Source organism: Chelonus insularis, unplaced genomic scaffold, assembly GCF_013357705.1.
Source record: "Chelonus insularis isolate UGA/USDA-ARS -01 unplaced genomic scaffold, ASM1335770v1 contig_358_pilon, whole genome shotgun sequence".
NCBI classification, from domain to species: Eukaryota; Metazoa; Arthropoda; class Insecta; order Hymenoptera; family Braconidae; genus Chelonus; species Chelonus insularis.
This window is the reverse complement of record NW_023276522.1, coordinates 345,820-363,288: the sequence shown is the minus strand read 5'-3', so window position 1 is coordinate 363,288 and position 17,469 is coordinate 345,820. Positions and strand designations below refer to the sequence as shown.

General features: G+C 30.3%; 2 protein-coding genes across 4 annotated transcripts; one reads left to right on the top strand and one right to left on the bottom strand.

Annotated features, from left to right (window-relative positions):
• Positions 1–3: 3 nt before the first annotated feature.
• P5CS (Delta[1]-pyrroline-5-carboxylate synthase) lies at positions 4–16,245 on the bottom strand. 2 transcript variants are annotated; one of them, XM_035083448.1, is made up of 6 exons: positions 16,099–16,245; positions 2,687–3,054; positions 2,286–2,622; positions 662–2,127; positions 277–567; positions 4–191 (listed from the first exon to the last, which is right to left on the bottom strand). In XM_035083448.1, the coding sequence occupies exons 2-6, from the start codon at positions 2,786–2,788 to the stop codon at positions 33–35; spliced, it is 2,355 nt and encodes a 784-aa protein (XP_034939339.1). In that variant the 5' UTR covers positions 2,789–3,054; positions 16,099–16,245; the 3' UTR covers positions 4–32. The 2 variants fall into 2 exon arrangements, with proteins under 2 accessions (XP_034939339.1, XP_034939338.1); XM_035083447.1 differs by lacking the exon at positions 16,099–16,245 and adding an exon at positions 4,975–5,283.
• Oct-TyrR (Octopamine-Tyramine receptor) lies at positions 3,982–13,059 on the top strand. 2 transcript variants are annotated; one of them, XM_035083469.1, is made up of 2 exons: positions 3,982–4,040; positions 10,005–13,059. In XM_035083469.1, exon 2 carries the CDS (start codon positions 10,022–10,024, stop codon positions 11,237–11,239), a length of 1,218 nt encoding a protein of 405 aa, XP_034939360.1. In that variant the 5' UTR covers positions 3,982–4,040; positions 10,005–10,021; the 3' UTR covers positions 11,240–13,059. The 2 variants fall into 2 exon arrangements, with proteins under 2 accessions (XP_034939360.1, XP_034939361.1); XM_035083470.1 differs by lacking the exon at positions 3,982–4,040 and adding an exon at positions 4,663–4,740.
• Positions 16,246–17,469: the final 1,224 nt, after the last annotated feature.

Here is a 17,469-nt window from a genome sequence, read left to right as displayed (position 1 = left end):
ATTTATCTTTTCTCTTTCGCAATATTATGACTTTAATCGATAGATAAATTTTGATGAAGATAAGTAAGTCCTCCATTTTCGGAGAAATCTTGAACTGTGTGTCCATCACCTGTCAGAATCCATTTAGTTGTTAGAAGCCCATCAACACCAACTGGTCCCCTTGCATGAATTCTCGCAGTTGAAATTCCCACCTTGAATGCAATAAATTAGCTTATTAAATTATTTCATTACGTTAATCATTGATAAATTTTTATAAAAGTGAAGATAAGAAATTACTTCTGCTCCTAATCCGAATCTGTATCCGTCAGCGAATCTAGAACTAGCATTATGGAAGACACAAGCGCTATCAACTTCTCTTTGGAAGTGCTTAGCTCTACTTGGATCTTCTGTAACAATAACATCAGTATGGTAACTTCCATACTTGTGAATGTGATTAATTGCTTCATCTATATCAGGTACTATTTCGATTGTACACTCAAGAGACCCATACTCAATCTTCATGCTTTTTGCTGTAGGCGGTCCGAAAGTTAATTGTTCCCGTAGTCTTGGTCCAGCGTTTATTTTCACCTAAAAATAATAATAAATTATTTCTATTCAAAATAGAATAAATTTATAAATGTAAAACAGTTTTGAAAAGTATAGATGTAATCATTAAACTTACACCTTCTTTTCTTAACATATGACAAACTTCTTGAAAGAAATTTCCTTCCATAAGACTGTCATGAATAAGAAGAGTTTCCATAGCATTACAAGCAGCTGGATAATCACATTTAGAATCGCGAATTATTTTTAAAGCTTTCTGAAGATCGGCATTTTTATCTACATATACATGACAGATTCCTTCAGCATGTCCAAGAACTGGAATATGTTTGGACTGATTTTGAATCGTTCGAACCATCTCAGAGCTTCCCCGTGGAATAACTAAATCGATATGTTTATCCATTGACAAAAGATCACTGACTTCTTCACGTGTAGATACTAAAGAGATGGCGTTGGAAGCACCAAATGGATTTAAAGCTTCTTTCACTAGTTCTATAAGACATCGATTACTACATATAGCTTCTTTACCACCTTTTAGAAGTAATCCATTCGCACTAGCCATAGCTAACGCAGCTACTTGAGGTAAACTGTCAGGCCGTGATTCAAAAATCACTAAAAGTACTCCAATAGGAACTGTAATCTGCTTTAGTTCAAGCCCTTCGGCAATTTTGGTTCTTCTTAATACTCTTCCTACGTTCATTAGAGATGAATCTGCTATTTGACGTAAACCTGAACTCAAAGATTTTAGCTTTGAAGGATTGAGAGATAAACGAGAAAGAAGAGGCTTTGCCAAACCAGACTTTGAAGCTTCTTCAAGGTCTTTAGAATTTTCTGCTAAAATATCTCTTTGTTTATTTTCCAACAAATTTGCTAAAGTCCTGATGCAATCAGCTCGCTCTTCTGGCTTTAATGATTGAAGCATTCTACTTCCTACTCTTGCATTTTCTGCTACGATCTCAATTGGAGTTGAAGCAATCGGAGTTTGAGTAAAAAAAGTACCAATCTTTTTTCCACTCAAAATATCCTTGATAGCTTTCTCTTGTGCTCCATTACAAATGACTACTGATATTCCACGATCGAGTGCCCATAGAGCAGCTGTCACTTTAGAATCCATTCCTCCAGTGCCAACTTTGGACTTTTCTCCAAATTTAATGGTCTCCCGGAGGTCAGAGCTGAACGTGTGAAGCAACTTAGCACCGTCTTGCCAAGGTGGTAGATTATAAATGCCATCTACGTCACTCATGAGAATTAGAAGATCAGCTTGAACTTCTGCAGCTAACATTGCAGCCAAAGAATCATTGTCTTTGATTGAAATGCCTTTCCTTCCACCACTACCAGCAACCTCTTCATCAACTGGAAGTGGCGGCGACACTGCATCATTAGTGTTAATTATTGGTACAATATTAAGACTAATTAGCTCACTTAGAGTACTAATAAGATTTTTTCTTGTTTCTTCATTATAAAAATCAGGCTTTGTTACTAAAACTTGGGCCAATTTCACACCATACTGTGCAAACATGGCATCATATAGAGACATAAGTCCAGATTGACCTACTGCCGCTGCTGCCCGAGGTTCTAAGAAATTTCCTGCAATAAGTTTAAGATATTATCTGATTTTTGTGCTTTTTTTAGCATAGTTTATCATTAAAGTGTGATTTAAAGTAGAACAAATATCGAAATGATAAGCAATTGATAGGCACGATGGCAATCTAAGGCTCAAAGACCAATCATTAATGCGAACTTACCTACATGCTCTCGAGAATGATCAAGTGGACTAAGTGTTTCTCTCATAGAAAGGGACATCAACAATTCTTGTGTTAATTTTTGCTTTCCAAAAGCCACTGCTCCACTGGTCACCATAACACATTCACGACCTTCAATCTGGCATTCAGCAACTTGTTCAACAATTGATGCTAAGCGGCCTAACGCTAATCCATGTTCATCTTCCCGCGTTATGATTGCACTTCCCAGCTTAACAACTAATCTCCGTGCATATTTAAACTGACTTCTATCAGTGAAGGTAGTTTGTTGTCGTGACTTTTCAGTCGTCTGTACTTGACGACGCAATTCCATTGGATGAGTCTGAAAGTTGAAAAAAATCCTGAGTCGATGAGGTGAAGTAGAGGAGTTGTTTGAGTCAACTTACAGACTGATTTCGTGGCATCCAAGCCCAACTAGAGGCATATACAAGCCTTGTTTGTGACAGATGGCTCGTCCTTGAGCATCTTGTTAGCAACTTAGTGTACATGTTTTTATTTGGCAAGGATATTACGCACAAAAAAAATCGTTGAATTATACCCGACGATCGAACAATGAGCTACTGAAGCTTTGACGTTGCCAGCAATCGTTTACAGGCTGGGGAGACCTCCTTATCGGTATCAAGACAAGATTAGAAGGCATGAGGATGAGTCTCTTTATATTCTTGTACTTGTCAATCACACATCAGGAGTACGTAAAGTATGATACGTTAATGCCAGTGACCCTACTGATGTTTGCGGAAGCTCGAACTTTGATCTGTAAAACAAAAAACAATAAAATATCATGTTTTATTTATTTCATCTAATTATTTACATGAGTTTTATAATAGTTTCAAGTAACAAAGTCATTAAATCATCATTTTGGACCTCCTTTAAAGGCGATATAACTCTATCATCAACTCATTGATTAGACGTTCGTGATAGTTAACCATTGTAATACTAATGTTTTAATAAAATTAAAGGATCATCGCGTGATCAAACGACGTTAATTTAGGCTTTTATGGATAAGCTGATAAATACATTAAAACGATAATACTAGTTTTCAAATGGTATGTAGCGTGAGAGGATGAGAAAAAAGAAAAAGTATAATTGAATAATTAACCTTCTCTTTTTTGTCCTAAGAGGCGATTGTTTTAACGAGTTCAAGCTGCAAAAAAGATCAAAATCGATAAGTAAATGTATGTTTGTTTTATTATTATCAACCCGTATATTTTGTAAAATTCATTAATAAATTTGAATAAGGATTTGAGTCAATAATTATTCTTCTTTTCAATAGTTGCAGATTGTTCAAGTGAGAGAGAAAGAAAACTGTCAGGAAGAATTAAAAGTTACTTTCCACTCTGAAGGTTTGATACAATGAAGGTTGAAAAGTGTTAACGACCAATTACACTTGTAAGAAACTGCTTCTTTTAGTTAGAAATCCATGTGATGATGTTGAAAATTTGATGTTGAATTTCGTTCAATCTCAATTGAATTATTGTTTATTACAGATGGATTCTAAGACATTATTCTTGGATAAAATTTATACATTTTTTTTATTATTCAATACCAGAATTATTTTTTATTGCTTTTATTAACATAAATTCGGACGCGCCTGCGTCTCCGTATTTTCGACATCAGCGTCGACGCGACCCTTGTCACTGGCGCATCGAAAGAAAGACCAACTTGACCTAGTGCTCGTCGAACGACGGTTACGACGGCTTCACCATGCCGTCGTGTATCACAACTGAAAACTGACCTCAGGTAATAATAAAAACTGTGAAATTTGTGATTTTATATTTATTCATGATAACCAACCGGAAATAATTATTTAGCAATAAAGCAATTTAACTTTTATCCTTTGAATCATGAAATTCATTTTTTCCGGCAATAAATAATCATTTGTGGCTGGTTTGTTTTGCATGTTAAAGAAACATGAGAGTATCAGGATTATGGAGATGATCAGAGTATGAAGAAGTATCAAAGTAAAGATGACAAATAGTGTCTAACAAGTAGACAAAAAGCAAAAAAAGTTTCCTGGTGAACGTTTATGGGATCTCCTAAAGGGATTATCATTTGGAGCAAAGTTTTAGTTTCTCATGAAAGTGATTAATCGCGTGGGTTAACCAAGCGATCGACTTGCTAAATCATCGTGCTTGAGTGATCAATAGGGGTGGTATTGCCTCTAGTCTGCTTTGGTGGCAATATGAGAGGTGTACACGAGAGATATAATAGGAAAGGGCTTATCGCGAGGTAGTAGAAACAACAGAGAAAGCCACAGATTATCGATTATCGCAAATCACTTTATAAATAACCGATCGTACCACCCACTCTACATAAATGTCGCTTGTTTCTTACACTGTGTACATAATATAAGTACTTAGTTATTTACTACAATTAACAACCACAAGTTAATTTGTATTTTTCTTCAAATGGATTATAATTGATCAACAAACAATCAAAGGTTACTAGCGCTTTCTCTCGTGACTGGATTATTCAATAGACCTTTCAAGCTCCATTTACTCAATCCTTCCTTACGGGAAATAATTTTATTTTGCACGAGAGACGTGCGTTCGTGCACGTTAAATACTTTCATCACTTGCTTTTACACGCTAAGGTCATACGTCTTATATTCTAATCCAAGATTATGCTTCTAAATTAAAGGTTAAACTTTGAATCATAATTGTTTACTATTTACCTTTAGTGTCAATTCCTGTTGAAATAATATCAACATACAAATTAGTGTTGCTCAAATAATTTAATATTTCGCTTGTTCATATCTCCTTTTTCACGGATCAAATACTCTTTTGGGTTGAAAACAAAGCATTTAAATAAACAAGAAATAATTGCAAGTTGTTGCGAATCTGCAACAATTATTTAGTGTTATATAACGCTATGTTAAACAAATATTTTCCTTTAATTAATTGTATAACAACTTCATTCACTTGGCTCTCTTATTGATGCTCTCCTTTGTCCAGCTTTGAACACTTTCGAGTAGACTTCCCGAGAGTTAGAGTGTGATAGAATACGAGTAAAGAGCATTACTCGTGAATGTATTTGCTAGAATTCTTTTGTTTTGTTCAAGACTATGTTACATAAAACTAAAAAACTATCTCTCTGATTACTTTTTATGAAAAATATTTATAAAAATATTCTTTTATAGACCAAATTCAGGAAAAAAAACTATGAATTTTATTTATGACGCTTTTAATATTGTCGTTATCATGTCATTAAAACTTCATATGCTCCAAAAGATCCTTTTTTACTATTAGAATGACAAAGTTTAAAATATTACTAAACTTTTGAATATTTCTTGATAATTTTTTTTCATAAAAAACATTTTATTCAATCATCATTTTAAATAACAGTTTGTCACAATTGTGGCATAAAAATTCTTCATTTTTACTTTTTGGAATCGAAACTTCATTGTTTTAGATGGTAACAGTTTCTGTTTTGATCCCTGTCCAAAACAGTGGTTTCAAAATATATTTATTGTTCAATTCAGTGAACTTGGATGTATGAGTGCGCTTCGTTGTTTCCAATTGTAAACTTGGAAATAAATACATTTCAAAGATATTTGTAATAAAGATAAAAAAAAAATCAAAAAAAAAAAAAGAATTTTTAGATGATTGATTAAAAACACATATATGAACATTTTCTGAGTTATTTTAATAAATAAAAATCTCTTTATTTAGCTTGTTATGACATGAAACAGTTGAAAGTTTCATTATTAACAAAATTATTTAATTAAATTTATTCATCCCAAGTATGTTCTTGATAATAATAAAAGCAAATTTGCTCTGCTAAATTATCACTGTAATTAATCCAAACAATATTTACTTGATTAAAATAGTTTCCATCCAAGTAAATTGATTTATTTACAATCAAAACTTCCCACTTAGTCTAATTGTGATTCAAATAATACATGAATTATTCAATGAAGAGAAATATTAGATATAATAATTATATCTTATTAATTTTATAACACTGATAATTTTTATTTAGAAAGATATTTAGTTAGCAAAAAAAAATGCACACTATAAAAAGTCTTTTGATAAAAAATACTTTAGCAAGCTCCAAAATTATAATGTTCTGATGGATATATGATACTAACTTGTTCACGTCGAATAGCAAATATTTAATCAGCAGTGGTTGATAGTTAGTTATTTTTAGAAAATAATCATTTCAAGTTCAATATTGTCAGCATATTTCTTGAATGAATAAATTGGAAATGTCCAACTTGAAAAGTACGTTTATGTCTAGCGGTTGTCTTCTCACTTGTCCCAATTTTTTGGGATCCAAGTCAATTTGAAATAAAGAAGAGTTGACCCGGAAAGTGACTCCTCGGTTATACAAACGTCAAGTTTTTTCTTGTTATTTTCTATTTCTTTCTCTTATTCACAGAGTCTACTGAACATGCTTAATTTTATAATTCTTATTCTTTTTGGTATTAATTAAAAATCCTTAAAGAATAGTTACCATTTTGGTTTTAAATTATAAGAGAATTGAATAGCTTTAAATATATTTTTATTCATATTTAAACCATATTATATTTAATATAAGCATCTTGAACTGCTGACTGAGTATATAAGAATCTTCTGATAATTATATTCTTGAAAGTTGAAAGCAAATGCAGAAAGTTGTTTGCTTATTCAATAACCTGGAGAACTTCTTGGTACCTGTCAGAAAGGGTAGTTAAACTCTTGAGAATATTTTTTCTGTTTGATAACAAACTAGGTGCTCTCTCTTGTAGATAATGTACTTCTATTGTGTCATAACATTGATAGAAATGTCAATTACGAATCAAAGTTTTTCAATATTCTCAACTTTATGTAAAACTATAAAGAATATTTATAAGAAGGTAAAGTTCTTCTTGTTCAAGTTTCTAGAGCCAGTTATAAACTTGATGAAAACCGAAATTATAGACAAAAAAGAGTAATTCATAATGCGGGTGATAAATAGCCAACCTAGGGGTAATTAAGAAAGTTTTTAAATTTAGGTGAATGATATTCCAATGCAAAAAAGGTAGAGAAGCTTTTGAAATTGGTCATACGAATCGTAGTTGGCTACGTTAACGAGGTATCAAAGTGGAATCCAAGGGGAAAAGTGGTTGAAGCCTCTTGGGATGGGAAAACAGTCGCTAGTGGTCATGGACACATGGACATGCTGGAAATTCATGTTGCGGTAGATTTGATCTCCCATTGGAATATGTACTTCACTTGAGGCTTTAGAATATTAACTATACTATGTTCGTATCTAGTAATTGAGTGCCTTTCATTTATAATATAGCATTAATTAGGAATTAGATTAAAAAATGTATAATCAAATAGAGTAAATGGAAAGAACTTTTTTTACTCCAAATATTCCTCATTTATTCAACAAAGTGTAATTGTGTTGAGTTTGAAAGGTAGTAGTAGTTGGAGTAAAATCACCACTGTCTGAATATATTTCAGTAAAGTTTCAAATCATCAGCTTTTACTTGAATAGAATCCTTCTATCAGTCATTCAAGTTCAATATAAATTTTAACATAAAATTAGATAATGTTTTCAACTACCTTTTTTAAGCGAAAATTTGAATGAATGATTTAAAGATAGTTTGAGAAAATTGTACCGTTAAAAGCACTTGATTTCAATATTAATATTTATTTTGTTTTATTATTCAATATCAATAAATATACTTTTTTATGTATTTAAGTGTCGATAAAAGATTCCATGACTAGGGTTGTCACTTTATCATCAAAATAAATATTATTATTAATTATTAAGCTAAATTGATCGACTTGTCACCCTGGCTTGAAACATTATCTTTATTTTCCATGCCTCAAACATTTTTTTATGATGGATAATCGTTATTTGAGGGGAAAAATAGACAATGAAAAAAATATTGTATAGCAAGCTATAAATTGATTGAAAAAAGTCTTCCATTTGTGAGATAAATTAAATGAAAATGAATATTTTTGATCAGTCATGAAAAGCTCAGTATTGGATTCCAAAAAATATTCTTTCATCGTATAATAAAATGTTTCAATGAATAGAGCTTGGTATTTTTTTGAAATATTCACATAACATTGAATAAAGTAATTTTCCTAATAACTAAATATAATGTCAAAGTTTTCTGGTATATGGCAATTTTAGTGATTGAATATAATTGTTTTAATGAGTGTTTTATGGAAATTTATTAATTTTTGACACATAGGATTCAAATTCACTCATCAATTTTGATAGAAGGTAATTAAATTGCTTATTAGTGATCATAAATTATAAACTTGCATAATTTATTGATTAAACTGACTTTAAAAAGTGAACAATTTACTAGCTCTTTAGGAGAAATTTATGAAAGTAATGATAAAAAGTACCAAATATTTATGAGAATAATTAACATACGTGGAATAATTATTCCGGCTCAGAGCATTATCTATTCCACGGATTCTGTGTAAAATATTCTTTCCAATAATTTGTATATTTTATTAATATTATGACCAAATGAATAATTTCTAGGTCAAATGAGTTTAATATCTTTAATAACATCAAAACAACTATTAAAAAATAATCTTCTGTTAAATTGAAAACTTGATAAAATGAATAACAATTTATTCAATTGATTACTATCAGGAATTTACAATTGAGTAGACTTTTTTGTTGTTAAAATTCATATTTTATTTAATAATAATTTACCATTCTAGTGCTGCAATATTATTAAAAAAATATTTATATATCTTTTGGTATTTATTTTAAGGTAAATAACATAAAGAAAATTTTCTAATTTTGATAATATTATCCATATGATTTTCTACTCCTGAAAAATGGTTATATTATAGATTCATTTTTATGCTACCATCATGAGGATAGGTTCATATCCGGCGTACTGGTACATTTACCTTAAAGCTATCAGTAGAGAATAGAAAAATGAGAAGCGAATTTTCTTTTAAATCATATTTAAATTACTATAAAAAAAGGATTCAAAAATTTTACAAGCTTTATAAATAAATAAATACCTAGAAAAATTTTTGTAAAAATATTTATATTGCTATATTACAATAATTTTGCAATAATCAGAAATAGCTAATCAGAAATTGTAGTAAATATTCTAGAATATAATTGAGAAGAAGAAAAGAATATGGATAAACTATTTTTGATCTGTCGTAATCTCATTCGTATCTTTGATAATTAGAATTTATTTTTGCATTTCACAAAATACTGGTTTGTTCCAATCGATTCCAGTGTTTGTTATCAACGTTCGTCATTGAAATTGTAGATCACCTTGTAAGTATATTGATGATAAAAATTGAACAAGTTTGGATCTGGTATTTTTAGACTTTATCGGATAATTCCATCTCACTCTCTATGCTATTCTAAGAGTCAATTAAAACATTTTCAATTTTTTTTTAGAATGTTCACGTTATCAAATAACAATAAAATTAAGATTAAAAAACAATGTCGTGCATAAATATTTAAAAAATCTATCAATATTCAGAGGAGTCCATAAATATGGTTCTCGAATAGTATCAATTTAAAAATAGTAAACAAATATATGAAAAAAAGTTATTTACAGACAATTTGTGCTAATTGAATCATATCTATAAATTGTGCAAAATAAACTTCTCTTACTATCAAATAAAGCAGAATGAACTTCTGTAATAGGTTTATTTTGTTTTACATTTCCTTCAACCATAATGCTCGTCACATAATAAAAAGTAATATAGCAATAATAGTATCTTTATTTTCTAGAAACCATTCCGGAGAGGATGAATGCGAGCGGGGAATCCGGCGGGACGATGGCGAGTGATGATTACGACAGCTGCAGTAGTGCAGAGGAAGATTCAGGTTCGAATTTGCCACCTTGGGAGGCAGCAACAGCTGCTTTGATCCTAGGATTTTTAGTGCTTGCAACAGTGCTGGGAAATGCACTAGTGATACTATCAGTATTCACCTATCGACCTTTAAGAATAGTCCAAAATTTTTTCATCGTCTCGCTGGCAGTTGCAGACTTGGCAGTGGCAATATTGGTGATGCCATTTAATGTGGCTTACCTCTTGCTGGGTAAATGGATATTTGGAATCCATCTATGTAAACTCTGGCTTACATGTGATGTTCTATGTTGTACAGCAAGTATCTTAAACTTGTGTGCGATAGCTCTTGATCGTTATTGGGCCATAACAGATCCCATAAATTACGCGCAAAAGAGAACATTGAAGAGAGTGTTAGCAACAATAGCTGGAGTTTGGATTCTTTCTGGAGCGATAAGCTCACCCCCGCTCGCTGGCTGGAATGATTGGCCGGAAGAAATTGAGCCAGGGACACCTTGTCAGTTGACACAAAGACAAGGTTATGTTATTTACTCATCACTTGGTTCCTTTTTTATTCCACTACTTCTTATGAGTCTCGTCTACTTGGAGATATTTCTAGCGACCCGACGGCGTCTTCGTGAGCGTGCTAGACAGAGTCGTCTGGGTGCTGTCGCGTCAACACGACAAAAACATGAAGCAGACGACGCCGAAGAGTCTGTCAGTAGTGAAACAAATCATAATGAACGTTCGACACCTCGTGTTCAAGCCAAACGTAGTTTGGTTGTTGTTGACGATGAAGCTGCGACGGAGGTAACTATTAATGCAACTCCATCACGTACCAGCAGTCATCCACGAAGACACGGGGTCACAACAATGAATACCACTTCCACCACTGTCTACCAATTCATCGAAGAACGTCAGAGAATTTCATTATCTAAAGAAAGACGTGCCGCCAGGACATTAGGAGTTATTATGGGTGTCTTTGTTGTCTGCTGGTTACCATTCTTCCTCATGTACGTAATCGTACCATTTTGTCCAGCCTGTTGTCCTTCTGAACGTGTCGTCTACTTCATCACTTGGCTGGGGTACGTCAACAGTGCGCTCAATCCTCTTATTTACACGATATTTAACCTAGATTACAGAAGAGCCTTTCGTCGATTGCTTCACATTCGCTGATCCACAATGCCTCGTGAATTTACTCACGTTTGATTGATATTTCCAAGTATTTGAGTACTTATTTTTTCATTTTAAGCTAGAGATTTGCTAAAATCACAAGTGCATTGAGCACATAACATATTCAAATCTAGAAATAACGGAAACAAGAAAGAACTTGCTAACTTCAACATAAAAAAATACACACACACACACACATTTTTTTACAAAGTTGACCAAACTTCACTATGTAGGTCAAAAAACAATTGTACCTAAGGATATTGAAATCATTTGCGCTGCTTTTAATGCTTTTCTGTATTTTTTTCTGCCTTTCTCTGTTCTATCATCTTTTATTCTCTTATCAATACTCCAGAATTTTCGATTCTCATTTTGCAATACAATTCTGGAGAACTGAGAAAATTGCGAGGAAATTGAACAGACTAAGAGCATGAAAATGAGAGAAAGGTAAGGAAAAAAACAGAAACAGTAAATATGAAAGGAGTAAGATCTAGAATTGAAATTGAAAGAACATTTTTGTTATAACAGTAATGATGATGATAGACATTGGAATTACACTATCCAAAATTCATATAATTGTAACTAGCAACGACGAAGACTCGTGTAATTAATAGGTTAATGATTTTAATTGCCAGTAGAGAGCGTCAATCCCCCCGTAATCTCCGTTATATAATTCCAAGTATTAAGGTTGTGAGTATTATAATTATTAAGTAACTATTAAGTAAATAAAATTCATATTTAAATATTGCGACAAAAAGTCGACAAACATATCGACTTAGCCTCGGTGACAACAAAAAAAAAATAATATGATGAAAAATCGAAAAAAAATATTGTAACGTCCGAATTTATAATCGGAATACAAACATACATACTCTAATAAGGTTGTGATAAGGTTGTGAGATATACATTAATTTTTAGCCGTGCTTCGAGTATGGGAATTTTTAATTGAGAAAATGATAAACTTAGCGGTGATTGTAATTAATTTAAGTAATGTCCAATAACAGCACGAACTCTCTTGACCAAGGCATTGGCACATCAAGCAATCAATAGACTTCTAGGAGGTGGTGAATGTATGGGTATATATCCTGATATCACGTTCACACAAGAGTAAAGTTTATTTATTGTTGTAGATATCAGGATAATATTACTAGTACTTTTTACTTTCAACTCACATACTGGTTTATATTGTGTTATATCATTTTAAGATAATTGAACTTTGTCTATTACTTTTCAGACTTTTTCATTCTTTGAGACATCACATCTCTTCGCCATTTCATCTCAAAAACACTTTTTTTATTATTATTATTATTCTTATATGTTAGTTGTTATAATTATATTTATAGTCACTTTGTTATTGATTGAATATATGAAAGCGTACGCTTCAACTAGTTGAATTATATACAATTTATTCAATATGGTCAGTTTGATTAATCTATTTTTTATGCAAACTAATTGATATCGATTTGGAAATAGTTGACTTTTAGATTGATGTATTTTTTTAATGGGTAGACATAGACAAGCTGATAAAGTACACGGAGACAAATAAATAGGCATTTATTTGTTGAGTGGTTGTTTATTTTGTTTATTTATTATTAAGGTTTTTTGATGAATGAGGTAAAATATACCTTATTATGATACTTTTTTCAAAGAAAAATTCATTCTTGCATTAAATGCAATAAAATTTGAATCGTAGGTTTATGATTTATAAAAGTGACTCAAGCTTTTATGCAAAAAAGATGAAATAAAATTTTTTTCTATGCACTTGGTTATGGTTTTATTCAATAACAAAGCTTAGACTTGTTAAAAAAAATGAAGTTCATTAAACTTTTTTTAGATTTGAGTTTTTTTTTTTTTGAATAAAAAAGCAAATTGAATTATTTAGGAAGCGTTTTTGATTGAACATTTTATTGAATTTGATTGAATTGATGGAAGCAATATCGTAGATTTTTTTTCTGTTCAAATTAACAATCTAACTGGGAAAATAGAAATAAAAATATGGAAATATTGTATTTGTCCAGTATAAAGCTACATGTTTGCACAATTTTCGAAGAGGTTTATTTAAATGATAACGAAAAATTAGATATTTTTGTTGAATAAATAAGAATAAATATATAAAATATAGATAAGTTGAAACTTAAAAAAGATAGTTGAGAAATAAATATTTATAAATGTTGAAAAAAATAAGTTTTGTTGTTAAATAAAAATACTTATGCTTAGATGTATTTTTTATATTTATCAAAGAGTTTAAAGTGTTTATATAAAAATTATGAATATTTTTTATAGGAGTTTTACAATTAAATATTTCATCTATCAAGTTCGTTGAAGTTTTAAGTTATTAACTGTTTTACCTAATATTTAAAAAAAAACTTTCAAATCCTATAAAAAATTGAATTTTTTATTGATAAAATATATTATTCACTTTTGGAGCATAAAACTTTTTAAGCTCATTTAAAGTAATATTTTAAAGTCAATTTTGAAATTCATTAATAATACAGTTTATCGTTTATTAAAAATTATGATGATGGCTTTTTTTACATACAAATAGAGGAGCTTAAAAAAAGAAAATAAGAAATACTATTTTTATTACGGAAAGTTAAGTAAAACTTGACTTATTCATCATACTTCAAACAGTTTAAAGCTTATTTTTCTACTGTACTATTTTTTTTCCTTTTATTTCATTACATTTTAATTTAATCATAAAAATATTTATTTATTAAATTGTAAATGAATTATTTACTTATAATTTGTAATAACACTTTGTACCACATTTTTTATATCCCCATATACTAATTTGTAATTCTATCAGAAAAGTTTTCTTTCATCACGACATTACTGTACTAAGTTTGTTGGAATTTTTCTCCGTGTATAATAACAGCAATCAATCAATGCTGAAAGACTAATTTTTAATTCAATTATTTATAAGTTTTTAATATACTTTTGAAAAGTGATTTTGACATTTTTTAAATAAAGATTTATCGCCTTGAAAATTTAAATTAGAGGTTTTTCATTCATATGATTGAATATATAATATGCATTTTTCTATAAATATTTAATATGATTTTGTAAATAAAATTTTCTGCTTATTCGTTGCCTTGGGAAGGAAGCTCGAGCTGTATAGATTTATCATAAGACGATTTATTTCTCCTTGAGCTGCTTTCTGACAAAGTAGAGTCTGGTTATTTGCGGTAAAATTATCCTCCTCTTTGTTCCCAAGAGAACAAAATGGAATACTTGATATATATACATAACATACTAAGCGCGGTTTACATTGACATTCGAAATATCGATTATTCCAAAAATTCCAATGCCTTGTCTCACCTCGAAATTATATATAACAAAACAAATAATTAAATGCAATTTCTGCATTTCATTGCAAGCATAAAAATTAAAGTCTATTTTAATTTAAAATTAAATTTATTTCATTTTTTATTGTACAACAAATAATATGTATTCTTTACTTTCTTTCATACTATATTTTTTCATGATAAAAAGACGAAAAACAAAGATGTAAACAATAAAATTTAATTTAAAATCTAAAGTTAAGGTAAATATAAGATCACTTGTAAAAAAAAAAAGAACAAAGCTAAAAAAAAGTACTACATTTCCAAGTGTTTACTCGGGTGGATAACTCTTGTGGAAGAAAAAAAAGCCACTCACAGCTTTCGAGGTTTTTTTCTTTAATGATTGATGACGAAAAAAAAATGAAGCTCGAACTAGGAAGAAGCTCAGGGAGAAAATGTAGGGCCTGATTGCCCAATTAAAGATATAATTCTTTATTATTAACAAATAAATAAATATATATATTTATGTAAATTATGGATACGAGTGGATAGAGTTTATAATCATTCGTATGTGTAATTTACGTTTAGTTAAAAAAAGAAAAAATACTCAGTTGGTTGTGATTTACAAGTATAGCAATATAATATAATAGGTATGGAGGCAGTGAGGTATAACGACCAGTTTGCTACCAGCGTTGGGTGAATTAAAAATACTTGAATGTGTTTGAAAGCTCGATAAAAAGAGGTTGAAAGAATTTTCCCTCACTTGAAAAATAAGGTCGATTTAAAAACATTTCAAAATTGAGTATAATGATGTATAAGCAGTATAGACAGAAATATTATTTAAATTGTCATTGATCAAAGGACGTTCACTCAACGCATCGACTGATACATGTAAATAATAATAAATTTAACATTCAGTCGAGAAAGAACATTTTGAATTTTATCACATATGAAATAAAAGAGTGAATGGGTACATTTATTCGATTATATTGTGTATATGCAGTTATTTATTATGATTATTATTCATTAAAAAAAAATCTACGATTGTTTTATTTAAGTCGATAAACTTGTGATTTATGTAAAAAAAAAGAAAAAGAAAAGAAAAAAAGAGAAAGACATTCAAAAACGAGAAAATGCAACCAGAAAATAAAACTCCATCTCTTGACACGCGATTTCTTTTTGCGTCACATTTGCGTGAGCAATAACGTAAGTTACAAAGAAATAAATAACTTGTAAAAAGAAAAATAACCGAAATTTTTAGCTATAAATCATCTTCGTGAGAGAAGAGATGAAAGATCGGTGGATTTATTAGAAATTGAATGATTTAAATGAAAAATAAAATGATTTAAAAAATGATTATTGATTAATTCAATTGAAAATCCTAACATAACCCTACCACCTGCTGTCAAGACTGACAATACTCGTACGAGATACCAACAGAGTTGATTATTGAAGGTTGAAGGTTTGCTAAAATTTTTAAGACTACCGTGAATTCTTAATAAAATCGACGGTTTTGGGTAATAATAGTGCGCAAGCGTGGCAAATAGTCGATATATGCCGACAAGCTCGAGCCCCAGGACTCACCTGACGTGTCTGATAACGTTGTATAGCCGTGCACCACTGCGTGCGACGCCCTTCTCATAGAATCACATAACCCTGTCATATATCTCACCCTTGCAACACAATTTCATTTCAGATACGTCTACTCTCGCTGTTACTACAACCACACGCGAGATCCTCGGGCCTGGAACTAAAAGCTAATCCTTTTTCTCGATTCTCCAACACCCTCTACTCCCACCCCCCAGGATCGTAAATTCATATTCATTCTACCTCGACCATAAAGTTTTCTCGACATGTCCACTTTGCCGTTTTCAGATTAAAACATTGCTTTTATTTATCATCTGTTTTTGATTAATTTTTTCACATTTGTTTCAGAATCTTTTCACTGTTTTATGGAGACATTATAGCCTTGCTATGAACATCAACTATTTTGCCAAATTGAATATGAAGGATGGTATCTTTTTTTATTGTTCAAGACTTTTATTGTCATGGTTATGTTTGATGAATAAAATTTGCATTCGTTATTGAGAAAAATTTCAATAATGCATGGAAATAATGAATATTTTTCAACAATGATCTAATGATTAATATTACTATTATTTGTCAACTTTTATAAATGTCTTATTGATCATTTCCACATATTTTATTTTTACTCCATTTTTATAATGCATTTGCTGATTAAAATGTTCTTTTTTTTTATATATTATCGAAGATATTACATTATCATAGGGAAATGGATATCAATTTATGCATAAATTATATTTAAATGAGTTATTATTATTTGCATACATTTTTATGTGACGTATTGATAAGCAGTAAATGTCATTACTTGTTAAACTTGATTGTTTTGAAAGCTGAGTCATCAATTAATTGGAAAAAATATATTCAAATATTTGAATAAAAATTATTTATACGAAATGATGCGAAGAAAGATCGAAACTTCAATTTCTCGATTATTTTCATAAATTTCTATATGCTTGAATGGTTTTTAATCTTACAGGCTTTCATGCTTTTCTAGTTGCATTTAGCTTGTATGTGTTGATATTTTGTTGGAGTTTATTCATGGAAAAAATTTTAATTTTCAATACAAAAGAGCAGTGATTTATTGTAAAAAAAAAAGATCAGGACAATAAAAATGTATAAAATGTAGCAAAATAGTTTTGATGACATTGCATATCTCAGTAAAGCAATTAGTATAGGCAATGTGTGGAAAGTAATAATGTATTTTGCCACGTGTCGTTTTGTAAAACGTCAGTTAGTGTGAAAGTAATAGCATTGGATAATGAAATAAAATGAGAAAAAAAAAATATAAATACATAGAGGACAAACAGTAGAAAAAGACCGAAGAAAAGTAACGACGTGGTAGATTGATTGGGTCATCCCCGAGGCAACGGA